The sequence below is a fragment of the Myxine glutinosa genome, chromosome 10, assembly GCF_964187855.1.
Source record: "Myxine glutinosa chromosome 10, kmMyxGlut1.1, whole genome shotgun sequence".
In the NCBI taxonomy this organism is placed as follows: Eukaryota; Metazoa; Chordata; class Myxini; order Myxiniformes; family Myxinidae; genus Myxine; species Myxine glutinosa.
This window is the reverse complement of record NC_136270.1, coordinates 7,297,726-7,311,798: the sequence shown is the minus strand read 5'-3', so window position 1 is coordinate 7,311,798 and position 14,073 is coordinate 7,297,726. Positions and strand designations below refer to the sequence as shown.

The following is a 14,073-nucleotide window of genomic DNA, read 5'->3' as shown; positions in this document are numbered from 1 at the left end:
CGACGCTGCTAACAAAATACACCGCTCGAACGCATAACCACGAGTTTAAACTACATTTACAACAAATATGAAAACTATTTTCATATCACAATGTTAAATATAGAATATATAGAAGATAATGTTTAAAAAAAAAAGAGCCCTATCTTCCAATGGTAAAAAATCCTTCAAAAAATTCCTGGATCCGGAATAATATCCTGAACTTCAGCAAAAACTAATCAATTCTTCCTTATCCCAAGGGCAATCATCCCACCAACTTTCATCCAAATCCGTTCAGAACTTTTCCAGATATCTTGTTCACAAACACACAAACACACACGATCGAATGCATTACTCCCTGGCGGGAGTAACAAAGAGTGAAGACTGAGTACTCCCTTTCGGCACGTGTCATCGCCGGGCCCCCTTCAGCACCCGGTGATTATGAAATGCTGCGCCTGGAGATGGAAAAGGAAAGGAGCTGTGTACAAGTAGAGCTACATTCAAAGTACACCGCCAACATGCCAAATAAATAAATAACATATCCTCCAGCAAGCGACATTGCCGAGGCGCCTTCGGCGATGCCGCTTTGCAGCACAGTGAGATGGAATTGGGAGGGAGTGGTGTACAATAATTGACTGTTTAATTGGTTAATTGTGTAATTAAAATAAAAAAAGAATAATAGTAAAATAATAAAATAAAATAATTTCTTAATCAATTGGCTAATCGGATACCCAAACCACCACTTTTTCATCCGAATCTGTAACTTTTTGAAAACAACAACATGCATTTTAAGGCCATTTTCCCTGCTAGAGCAGGGGTTAGCCTTACGGTCCCCATGGCAATCTTCTCAATTTTGCCTTATTTTCTGCATCTCTCCTTGTTAACCGTAAAGTTCGTAAAAGGGTAAAAGTACTCGTAAAAAGGCGACAAAAAGTGTTGGCGGCAGGAAGGGCATCCGGCCGTAAAACATTGCTTCAAAAAGGGGACCAAAAAACAACAACAACCACGGTCCCCGAAAAAGGCCAACCCCTGCTTGCGGGGAAAAATGGCCTCTAAAGGTGCTTGTTTTTTTTTTTTCTCCTTGTTAACCCCCTTGCCCACATTTCTTCTTCCACCAGCTTTAGCCAAGTCTTTCTCGGTCTTCCCCGTCCTCTACTTCCTTCTACATTCATTTCCATCACTCTTCTCAACCAGTCACTTTCATCCTTCCTCAACACATGACCAAACCATCTCAACCTGTTTCTCTTCACAGCATCCATCACAGGCTCTATTCCCATCATCTTTCGCAATTCATAATTGGTCTTCCTCTCTCTCAGCGATACTCCACACATCCACCGAACCATTCGCATTTCCACCTTTTCCAGCCTTCATTGCTGCTCTACGTTCATTACCCATGTCTCGCTCCCATAAATCATAACACTTCTCACACATGCAGCATACACCTTTCCCTTCAGCTTCAACGACACTCCCCTCCTCATCAGCACGCCACACAGTTCCCAAAACATCTTCCATGCACATCTCACTCGAGCAACCATTGCCGAGTCTGATCCACCTTCTCCATTCAGCATGTCTCCGAGGTAGCAAAATGTTTTCACACCTTCCAGCTTCACGCCGTCTCCAAGATCCAACTCAAAATTTCCTCCATCTGCAGCTCCCTCTGTGCACACCTTACATTTGAATGTAGCTGCCACACTGGTAAATGACCCTCTCAGACCACTACATTTTTTATGAACCCACTCAGCGCACATTGTTCATTGAATGGAGTTCACTCCGACACCCTTCTTGCACACAGCACATGGCCACTTCCCAGTTCTTTCCACGTCACCACATCCTTTACCACTTGCCATCACCTTCGTCTTTCCGATATTCACCTTCAGACCTTTCGTCTCCATACATTCCTTCCACTTGTTCATCTTCTCCTTCAGTCCATACATACTTTCCGCAATAAACACCAGATCATCTGCATACAACTCCCATGGTAAAACCTCCTTTACGTTCTGAGCCAGCACCTCCATCACAGCTACAAATAGTAGTGGACTTAGTACCGACCCCTGATGCACTCCCACCTTCACCTCAAACTCACCACTGTTCCAGTCCTTCTCCATGTACTTCTCCTGCAACTGCCTCACAATAAAGAGCACGTCTGTCGTTCCTCTTCCTGGCATAAATCCAAACTGCATTTCGTCGATCTTCACCTTCTTCCTTATCCTCCCTCCTCTGCAACACCCTTTCAAATACCTTCATTCCATGCTCCAATAACTTTATCGCTCAGTACGAGTCACACTCCAGAGGGTCACCTTTCCTCTTGTATAGAGGGGCGAGGGTACTCAGTTCCCAATCCACTGGAATGCGGCCTTCTTTCACCACCAGCTTACAGATCTGTCATTCTCTTCACACCCCCAACTTCCTGCTGCCTTCAACATATCTCCCACAACTCCCATCAGCCCTCCCGCTTTTCTTCATTGCTTTTATCGCTTCCTCAACTTCCTTCTCAGTTATCTTCTCTGCCGGTCCTAAAACTGGGTTACTCTCTATGTTGCCATCCCATACATTCTCTGTATTCAACAGCATTTCCATATATCTCTTCCATCTTCCTTTAATTCCATCTCGGTCCACAACTATTTGTCTCACTTCATCCTTCAAGCAACTCACCCCCATCACATCACACTTCTCTTTCGCTATCTGCGTTGCAATCCTGAATACCGCTCTCTGACCCTCTTCCGAATCCAAGCGTTCTCCGAACATTTTCCTACATGCCTCCTGCGCCTTTGCTACCTCTTTCTTTGCAGCCTTCTTGGCTGCCTTATAACTTTCATGCTCTGCTTTTTCTGCTCCCATGCCCTTCGCCTTCTGCCACTCCTTGAACTTCTTCTCGTCAATCCTCTTTCCAACTTCATCATCCCACCACCATGTTTCCGAGTGCCTCGGTGGTCCTTTTGTCCATCCACATACCTCACCAATGGCTCCCAACAGACTATCTTTCATTGACATCCAACCACTTTCAAGCTCAACCACATATCCTCTACCCTACTCAGCCTCTCTTTTAATGCCTCCCTTACTGTCACCTCTTTCAACCTCCACACCTTCATTCTCGGTTGGTACTTCACCCGCCGAGGTCTCCTCGCACCTTTCACCCTTATGTCGCAGACAACCAAGTTGTGCTGTGAAACAGCCTCCTCCCCCGGGATCAGGATCACCTTTGTGTCCCGGAGGTGCCCCCTATCTCGCCTACACACCTGCAGGTAGTCAACGGTTGTCGTCGACCCACCTGACATGTATGTAACAAGCTTATTATCCCCTTTCTGGAACTGAGTATTACAAATCAACAAATCAGCTCCATCAGCAAACTCCAAAATCCTTTCACCTTCTCCATTTCTCACACCATATCCGTAACCCCCATGAACTCCCTCAAAACCGTCCATACTCCTTCCCACATGGCCATTTCGGTCTCCTCCTACCACACAACTTCCTCATCTTTCACGTTTTCCATCAGCTTCTCTATCGCACACCAGAACTTGCCCTTCTCTTCATCGCTCCGACCAACCTGCGGAGCATATCCCGAGATGACGTTCACCAAGAGCTTTCCAATCATCATTTTCACCATCATCAACCTATCACTCACTCTCGTCATACTCACCACACTGTCCACAAACTCCTCAGAAAACAGGACACCAACACCATTCACGCCCTCTGGGCACCCTTGCCACACAAACTTGTATTTCTGTCCCTGCCTACCCTTCACCATTCTCACACCACTTCCCTTCCATCTCGTCTCTTGCACACAACATATGTCCACTCTTCTTCTGACCAATACTTCCACCACTTCTCCTGATCTCCCTGTCATTGTCCCTCCATTCCATGTCCCAAACCTCAGAAACCGATCTCCATTTCGGGCTGTACCATGCCCATTTGTAGTTGTAATTGTCATGGTTCTCTTTTTGAGGCAATGTTTTTATGGCCGGATGCCCTTCCTGATGCCAACCCTCTTAGTCGCCTCTTATGACACGCAGGGATACGGTGTACCTATTCTAAACCAGGGTACACACTGGGACACCATTAATCAATCTTTTTGAAAAGTAGGTAATTAATCAAAAAATTAAATAATCAATTATTTAAATGATTTATCAATAAATCAAAAATACCCTTTATAGACAAATCACTTGGTCGCTGTTGTTTCCAAATATCAGCCTCCTAGCTCAAAAGGTGCCTGAAATATTGCCCAGACTAGAAAGACAATAAATACTTGATTGATTTATTGTGTAATTAAAATAAGTAAATAATAATCATAAAATAATTAATTACTTAATAAATTGGCTCATAGCAAAGCTGAGCACCAAGCCGGTAATCCGTTAATTAACGAAGTTAACTTTTTCGTTAACGATTTAACTTTTAAGTTAACTTTGAAAATCATTATCGGACGAAGTAACTTCCATTACATTAAACTTCCGTTAACTCAAGTCCGCTAACCCAAAAATGTCATGGTCTTCCCGGGTGGTGGGAGGGATCGGCTTGTGGGAGGGATCAGCTTGTGGGAGGGATCAGCTTGTGGGAGGGATCGGCTTGTGGGAGGGATCGGCTTGTGGGAGGGATCTAAGCACGGGCAGCGTCTCCGATCCGCGCCGGGACTCCGTTTATTTTTCTGGGTCCCTCGGGACAACCAACAACAACAACCATGTAGTTGCTTCTCAATTGCAGGTGCAGGGACTTCAAACATACATTACAGTTTGATTCGGAACGATCGGCTTGGCGAGCGATATCAATCTGAATGGTAATGAACGCGCCTCTGTACTGTGCTGTGCTATAGTGTGCTGTGCTGTGCTATAGTGTGCTGTACTGTGCTGTACTGTGCTGTACTGTGCCATAGTGTGCTGTACTGTGCTGTTCTGTACTGTGCTAGTGTGCTGTAATGTGCTGTCCTGTACTGTGCTGTACTGTGCTATTGTGTGCTGTAATGTGCTGTTCTGTACTGTGCTGTGCTGTGCTATAGTGTGCTGTAATGTGCTGCTCTGTACTGTGCTGTGCTATAGTGTGGTATGTGGGCCCCGCAATTTTTTTTGAAATCGGGCCCCTTAACATGTAAGGCCGGCCCATGTTCTAAAGCCCTTAAAAAGACCCAAAAAGGGCTTATTTTATAGTTTTGGCACTTTTTTAGGTGGTTTTAGAGCAAAAAACTGGTTTTGTTTTTTTGGTATAGTAAAAATTAACGTTAACGGTTTATCGATAACTTTCGTTACATTTTAAACGAATTAACTGATTAACGGTTAACTTTTTGATTAACTGTGCCCACCTTTGGCTAATAGCATACCTGAACCACCACTGTTTCATCTGAATCTGCAACTTCTTAAAATTAAGTAATTAATTAAGAAATTAAATAATTAATTGATTAATTAATTATTAATCAATAAATCAAAAACACCCTTTACAGCCAAACCACTTGGTCACTATTGTGTCCAAATATCAGCTTCCTAGTTCAAAAGGTTCCTGAGATATTGCCCAGATGAGAAAGAAAATAAATAATTACTGAATAAATCGATTAATAATTAAGTACAGCAATTAATCAAAAAATAAAATATATAATTTTTGCCAAAGCACTTGTTCACTATTCTGCCCAAATTTCAGCTTCATAGTTTAAAGGATAGCTGAGATATCGCCCCGGACGGACAAACAAGGAAGAAAGAAGAAAACAAGAAAGAAAGAAAACAAACAGACGGCGTGAAAATTGAGTACTCCCTTTCGCCGAGCGTCATTGCCGGGCAATGCCTGGGCCCCTTTGAAGCCCTCCAATGACGTCGTGCAGCGTCTGGAGATGGAATAGGGAGCGAGGGGCGGACTAAAATAGGAGCAGATATGACAAAATATTCAGCAGTTAAGGAGATCCCATCTCATGTAACGAACTCATTATGTTGTTCTCTCATTTTCCCTTTATAAGGGGGGAGGTGCATCAGTACCAAGCTCCTCTCCTGCCTTGACCACAATACTCAGCCACTCCGCTCTGTCTTCCGCCAACTCTCTCTCCTCTCCAACCAACCCCACCTTTCTGATATCCCTTTTCACACAATCCTCCCATCTCAACCGTGGTCTACCTCTTTTCCTCCTTCCTTGTTCCCTCAACCTATCCACTCTTTGTGCCATTCTCTCTTCCCCCATCCGCAACAAATGTCCAGGCAATCTCAGCCGGCATTTCTCATTTAACCCAGATGATTGCAATTTTAATCAATGCTTATTTTATATTTTTAATCAACACAAGCAATTATAGGGCAGAACAAATGCTGGAAAACCAGCAGAGTCACCATGACTAAGCAAGGGCCTAGTCATGGTAACTACATGGGACTGGCGAGTGGCGTAGCAGAGGTTTTTGATTCAACCCATCACAACTGAAGGAAGAAAAAAGTCATTTTTGTAAAAAAATTGGTAGCAGATAAACAGAAAGCGGGGGTTGTGGAGTCCAGAATTGGTAAAACACAGTTCAACAATAGGGAAAATGCGTTTTATTCACATCAATGAGTAGCAATGAAAGGAAAACGGGGACGAATCATAATTTTAACCAGACTTTGCCATGATTTGCACTCGAATATACTGCCCCCTTTGAAGAGCACTTTTAGCAACGAGGCGGCTTCTGGCTTGCGGAGACGCTCCAACCCCCAGCTAACACCTGCCTCCACTTAACAACCAAGGGGCCATGGCCTCATTACCACCATAGGGAGTCATCTGGCTTTACATCTTTTATCAAAGTGGAACCTGCACTCCATGGAAGGTAACAAGAGCACGTCTGATATTAATAAGGAGGTTTCAAAGCTTACAAAACATTTCCTGTGACAATGTTAGTTGCTACATTTCAGTCAAAACTGTGGGTAAAGGAATAATAACCACCTTTAGAGGCCATTTTTCCCCGCAGAGCAGAGGTTGGCCTTTTTTTGGGCACCGTGGTCCCCTTTTTGAAGCAATGTTTTATGGCCGAATGCCCTTCCTGCCGCCAACCCTGTTAGTCACCTCTTGCGACACACAGGGAATTACCAGTGAACTGGTCCTCAATTTGCCGACCTCGGAAGGATGACAGGCTGAGTCAACCCCCCTGGTGTTAATTCAGCGATCCACCGGGATTCGAACCCAGGATCCTAGGATCCCAAGCCGGCACCCTAACCGCTAAGCCAACACCAGGTAAAGGAATGCAGAATAGAAAATATTTTTTTAACACCCAGAGAAAGTTCATGCTCATTTGCACCACAAACCTCTGGTTCTGTTGTTTCTACACAAGTGCAGATGGTTTCCTCAGTTACATGAACACTTTTTCAAAAGAAAGAAACACTGGACCTTTTCAAAAGCAAGAAACATCGTTTCTATTTGTTTTTGTCTAACCACTGTCGTTTGTTCCCGATGCTGTTGATTGTACTGGGAATCCCCTCTCATGTCTTCTTAGCCATATACACTTGGTCTGTTGATCAATTTCGAGATTGTGTTTGGCTCAGTTAGATCACATGCACGTGAGTCTTACAACTGATGCATTATCTTCTTCTCCTCACTTTCCCTCCATCATACATATCCCTTTTCTTGCTGCAAAAAGTCAAACATTACAATGAATTATTATAGATGGAAAACTAGAAAGTAGAATTTGATGTGAAAGCGTCAATGGATTTGCCTTCACCCACATTAGTTGTCAACCTACTGTTGTGTTTGAACTCAATTAAAGGTCACATGAAAAATAAAACGTCCCTGAAGAGAGGGAGGGAGAAAAGGGGAGAAAAGGGGAGAAAAGGCAGAGAGAGGGAGAGAGAGGGAGAGAGAGGGAGAGAGAGGGAGAGAGAGGGAGAGAGAGGGAGAGAGAGGGAGAGAGAGGGAGAGAGAGGGAGAGAGAGGGAGAGAGAGGGAGGGAGAGGGAGGGAGAGAGAGGGAGAGAGAGGGAGAGAGAGAGAGAGGGAGAGAGAGAGAGGGAGAGAGAGGGAGAGAGAGAGAGAGGGAGAGAGAGGGAGAGAGAGGGAGAGAGCGGGAGAGAGCGGGAGAGAGCGGGAGAGAGCGGGAGAGAGAGGGAGAGAGAGGGAGAGAGAGGGAGAGAGAGGGAGAGAGAGGGAGAGAGAGGGAGAGAGGGGGAGAGAGGGGGAGAGAGGGAGAGAGAGGGAGAGAGAGGGAGAGAGAGGGAGAGAGAGGAGAGAGAGAGAGGGAGAGAGAGAGGGAGAGAGAGAGAGGGGGAGAGAGAGAGAGACTGATGTAGAAGAGAGGAGAGACAACATCAGATGCTAATTCAACTGCAAATTACGAAAAGCCCCATGATTACTTACTCCACTTGAAAATGCAGAAGAATTGGATGTCAGTGTTGGAAGTGTGGAAACAATTTATTTATTCATTCCAACTCGAAATTCAATCAAGCTAAGTGCAAGGTGGATGCAAAGGACCACGCATTGGATCAAAAGGCAACTTGTGTGATTTTTGGGAACAAAGCTCCAAAATTTGGAAAGTTGCTAATCATCCATAGACCTGTCACCTGGTGACTTACATATCTTTACACAAAAGAACATCTGGGTGCCATCAAGTTTACGAATGATAAATATATCAAGCACGTGTGTTTAAATGGCTGCAGAATGATCCCAAAGATATCTATGCAGATTATCTCCAGATTTTACCACATCGATGGGACAAGTGCAGACATGTCACAGGTGAGTTGGGGTAAAAAGAGAAGGGTTCAGCCAAGAAACTTCATTGCAGGAGGCCATTAGGCCCATCAAAGCATGCGCTATTATTACCAACCTATAGTTGCTCGTCCATGCTCTATCCTTTTAAAATGCTTAGCGTCAGGCTTTTTAAAGCAGCACATACCATTTTGAAAGTCTATGCTGTGACTCGGCCGGGGGTTTGAACCGCCGATCTCCCAGACCCAAAGCAGATGATCTAACCATTATACCACCGAGTCTGGATAGACCTTGAGAAACAGGTGAAATTCCATCAACGTTTTGATTGTATGTACGTTTTGATTTTGGAGAGTAAAAGGTCCAAGTCAAGAACTACTCTTGTATAAAGCTGTGCATCTGTGCATCTATGTCAATAAAAATTTCCAACTTTAAAATCAATCTGGATTTTCGCTGTAGGATTTTATTTTGATCACCAACTCGGATTCATAAATTTACTGGAGAATATCAAGGTTTTACAGGTTAAAAGTGTAATTTCAAATACAAAGGCACCTTTCTTCCAATTAATGAAAGTACGTATTGAATAATTTGAATGATGAAAGAAATAAAGTCAACTAAAAGAAATGCTTCCAAGTTCCAATACATTTTTTAAATGACAAGTCAGGCATTCTCAATCCTATTTGAATACATTGGAAACTGAAGGGTTTCAAAAAGTGAAAAATAAACGAGACATAATTAGATGTCATGACATCAACCGATATGCCTCCGTCAACACAGTCTTTGCTAACTCTAACTTTGACCTAAAATCTAAAGACCATTTGAACTCAATATCTAATCTGTACATATGTATCATGAACATATGTATCATGGTACATGTACTACATGTACCATTGACCTCTCGATGTTAAAATATAATCAGTTCATCTTTGCATCATAATACTGCATATACGTACATCAAGTTTGGTCAAAATCCCATAACTGGTTCACAGGTTAGCACGGCAACAGAATTTTTACCTAACGGGACCTCTGTAATCCCTGTAATCAAATCAGTTTATCTTTAAATCATTATACATACTTGTACCAAGTTTGACTTTGATCCCTTCAGCCGTTCTTAAGTTATTGTAGCAACGAAAACCTATTACGGACACATGGACGGACAGATAGCCGGACAGACAACCAAAAAACATTATGCCTCCGGTGGCTTCATCAGCGGAGGCAAAAAAATCAGCCCAGCTCGATTACTTTGTTGTATATTTTTTACAATACATGATGCGCAAAATAATATGATGTATTCGTATTCTCCCCAAAGGCAGGTCAAGTACTGTCAAAGCAGTTTCTTGGTAGGGGCTAAACTGGGTGGTTTGCTGATGCCTTCCCAGCAGTATTTACAGGAGGGATCTGTAATTTGTTGACGATGCTGATAGATAGCTCACCTATTCTTTACAAAGGAGGTAGTGGGATCTTTAACGTCCACCAACTAATGCCGGCAGACGGGATGCCCGTTAAACATCCATCCAAGGGACGGCACCTTGATGAATCGCCCTTCTTGACTAACACCATGATGACAGTTTGTAAGTGGTTCAGGATTCAAACACAAGAAACACAAGGTTCAGCATTCAAGCTTAAAGGCGAGTATGCATACCGACAGACCATCCTGTCAGTCCCTAATATGATGTGTATTGCAGGAATTTTGAAAGATTCACCAGAATCTATTGAAAGATTTTTTAAAACCACATGTACATACACAGTTGTGGCCAAAAATATTGGCACCCTTGCACTTTTTAGCGGCGACGAGCAGCTCTATGAGAGGACCGCGTTGTTGTTCTTGTTGTTGGGGTGCCTTTTTGAATAGCGCATGCGCATACACTCGGACGTGCGTTGGTATGAGGTAAGAACATCGCGGACTAAAATCGCGATTTGTTTGAAGAAACCAGAATAAATTTAGCTGAAAGACAAAAAGACGCTTGTGCATGCGTATAATTTAATGACTGGTCGGATTTGGTAGCGCATATTCCAACGGATATCCTCATGATTCGACACGTCGCAGCTGATGACCACACTGTGGTCATTTTTCTCTTGTTTCAAATAATGCACCATTTCTTCCAGAATATTGTTGAAATTAAAAAATCTTTTGGTATCCACATATGTATTTCTTTGGTTTGCAGTGGAACAAAACAAAAAAAGCTGAACAAATTACTATATCTTAGCTTATTCCACACAGAAATCCTAAAATGGCCTGGACAATATTATTGGCAGCTTTTAGAAGTTGTTAGAAATAATTAGATTTCAAGCAGGTGATTCTCCTTTACATTAGAATTGAACTCACCTGTGGTGAGTTGCAGGTGCCTGCAATATAAAAATCACTCATTCAACCAGTTTGAAATTGGCGTCAGGAAGGGCATCCGGCCATAAAAACAATGTAACAAACAGGGAACCATGATTGTCATGGGACCCGCAAGGCTAACCCCCGCTCTAGTGGGGAAAATGGCCTTAAAACGATCATTCAACCAGTTTGAATAGAGAAAATGAGTCATTCTGCTTTTTTGTGTCACTGTGTGTACTGCAATGAGCATGGAGAAATGAAAGAAAACCAGAGAATTGTCTGAGGAGGTCAGACACAAGATTGTAGCCAAGCATGGACAATCTCAAATCTCAATGATGTTCCTGTGTCCACCGTACGCAATGTTATCAGGAAGTTTAAGGCTCATGGCACTGGAGCCAACCTCCCTGGACATGGCTGCAAAAGAAAACTTGATCAAAGATTGCAGCGAAGGATTGTTCGAATGGTGGAGAAAGCACCTCGATCAACTGCCAAACAGATTCAAGCTGACCTTCAGACACAAGGTACGACAATTTCAACTCGCACCATCCATCGCCAACTCAATATATGGTAGGAGACCCAGGAGGACCCCACTGCTCAGAGAGAGACATAAAGCCCGACTGTAGTTTTCAACAAATAGCACCGCAAAGCGGGCGTAACCCCTCAGCCCATGCATGGTGGAAACCAATTTCAAGATGGCTGCCGTGGCGGCCACATTGAAAATCGCAGCGCGCCCATTTTCGAAAGGAACCTTCCTCAACTCAACCCCAACACATACGGCAAAAATGGATTTAATCGGACAAGCCGTTCTGCTCGAAATTGCGGAAACCAATTTCAAGATGGCTGCCGTGGCGGCCATATTGAAAATCGCAGCGTGCCCATGAACCTTCCTCTACTCAACCCCAACACACACTGCAAAAATGGATTTAATCGGACAAGCCGTTATGCTCGAAATTGACGGAAACCAATTTCAAAATGGCTGCCCTGGCGGCCATATTGAAAATCGCAGCGCGCCCATTTTTGAAAGGCACCTTCCTCTACTCAACCCCAACACACACTGCAAACATGGATTTAATCGGACAAGCCGTTCTGCTCGAAATTGACGGAAACCAAAAGTTGACGGACGCCCGGATGGCTGCCGTGGCGGCCATATTGCAAATCGCAGCGCACACATTTTCGAAAGGACCCCTTCCTCTACTCAACCCCAACATACACTGCAAAAATGGATTTAATCGGCCAAGCCGTTCTCCTTGAAATTGACGGAAACCAAAAGTTGACGGACGCCCGGATGCCCGCCCGGACGACGCCTGTGACGACGCCCGTGACGACAATACCCCTCAGCCCAATTTGGGCTGAGGGGTGAAAACACATCTGAACAAGCCAAAATCCTTCTGGGACAATGTCCTGTGCACAGATGAAACCAAATTAGAGCTTTTTGGTAAAGCACATCATCTCTATATTTACAGAAAACAAAATGATGCCTTCAAAGAAAAGAACACCTTCACTACAGTCAAACATGGAGGAGGTTCAGTGATGTTTTGGGGTTGCTGTGCTGCCTCTGGCACTGGGTGCCTTGAATGTGTGCATGGCATCATTAATTCAGGAGATTACCAAGGCATTTTGGAGCGCAATGTTCAACCCAGTGTCAGAAAGCTGGGTCTCAGACAAAGGTCATGGGTCTTGCAGCAGGACAATGACACCAAACACACTTCAAAAACACCCAGGAATGGTTCAAGACAAAACGCTGGACTGTTCTGAAGTAGCCAGCAATGAGTCCAGATCGAAATCCCATTGAACACTTGTGGGGAGATTTGAAAACAGCAGTTGGGAGAAGGCACCCTTCAAATCTGGGAGAACTGGAGCAGTTTGCACAAGAAGAGTGGGCCAAACTGCCAGTAGAGAGGTGTAGGAAGCTCATTCATGGCGAAAGGAAGCGCTTGAATGCAGTTGATTTGTCCAAAGGATGTGCTACCAAATATTAAGTCTTGGGTGTCAATAAATTTGTCAATGCCATTTCTTTTTATTTTCTGATTTGAAAGGATATATTAAGTTCTGAATCAAAAACGAAGGTTCTGCAATATTAACAGTGAAATAAAGAATTGTGGAGACCAAATACTTTTGTCAATTTCAACTAGTCTTATTTTTTGAGAATATTGTGAGTTTTGTGAAAAGAAAGTGCAAGGGTGCCAATATTTTTGGCCACGACTATATGTTGTATATATGTAGGCCTTAAAATTTACACCATACATGTCATACTCTTGTACATCATGTATTCAACTGGGAAGAAACTTAATCTTCTTGATAGCGAGAGACCATGCTGACTGATGATAAAATATTCTCACCGTTTGATTTGGTCTATTTGTGTGAGCAGAGCGTTCACCACACGGATTGCATCAGAAGGTTCTGTGCCAGCAAGCGATGACGAACGAGAAGCTGTAAGACTTTCTACCTGCATTGAAGGGAAAAAGTCAAAACAATGTAGTTAAGAAAAATAAAATAAAAGTCTCGCTTCGAGCTGGTAATTTTTTTAATAAACCATTACATGATGCATCATAACCTGACCTCATCGATCAACACACAAATGAGGGATTCTTTGTCATCAATCAGATCCTGGATCTTCTGAAACATCTTCATAACCAGCTTCCCACTCTGCATGCAGACAGCGATTTTTATTATCTACTAGCAAAGGTACCCGGCATTGCCATACATATTGCTTCGTGACAGGAATATTAAGAGAGGGGAGGGGGAGAAAGAGGGGGAGCAGAGAAGGAGTGGAGGGGGAGAGAGAGTGGTGGGGAGGGGGAGGAAGGCAATGGTGGGAGAGAGGGGAAGGGGAGGTGAGAATGGAGAGGGAAGGGAAGAAGGGAGGGGAAAACGGAGGGTGAGGAGAAGGGAAAAGGGGAGGGGGGAGGAGACAGGAGTAGAGGAGAGAGAGGGGAGGGGAAGAGAGAGGGGAGGGAGAGGGGTGGCGGAGAGACAGAGGGGTGGGGGAGAGACAGGGGGGTGGGGGAGAGACAGAGGGGTGGGGGAGAGACAGAGGGGTGGGGGAGAGACAGAGGGGTGGGGGAGAGACAGAGGGGTGGGGGAGAGACAGAGGGGTGGGGGAGAGACAGAGGGGTGGGGGAGAGACAGAGGGGTGGGGGAGAGACAGAGGGGTGG

At 44.2% G+C, this 14,073-nt stretch overlaps 1 protein-coding gene across 4 annotated transcripts in view; it reads right to left on the bottom strand.

Moving 5' to 3' along the window:
- LOC137434264 (pachytene checkpoint protein 2 homolog) overlaps nt 1-14,073 on the bottom strand; it is a 99,409-nt gene that overhangs the window by 49,150 nt on the left and 36,186 nt on the right. For all 4 annotated transcript variants that reach the window (XM_078785318.1, XM_068127103.2, XM_068127102.2 and 1 more), the window contains exons 9-10: nt 13,477-13,563; nt 13,257-13,363 (exon numbers count right to left, since the gene is read on the bottom strand). In XM_078785318.1, coding sequence (XP_078641444.1) covers nt 13,257-13,363; nt 13,477-13,563 — 194 coding nt within the window. The remainder of the gene's footprint in view (nt 1-13,256; nt 13,364-13,476; nt 13,564-14,073) is intronic.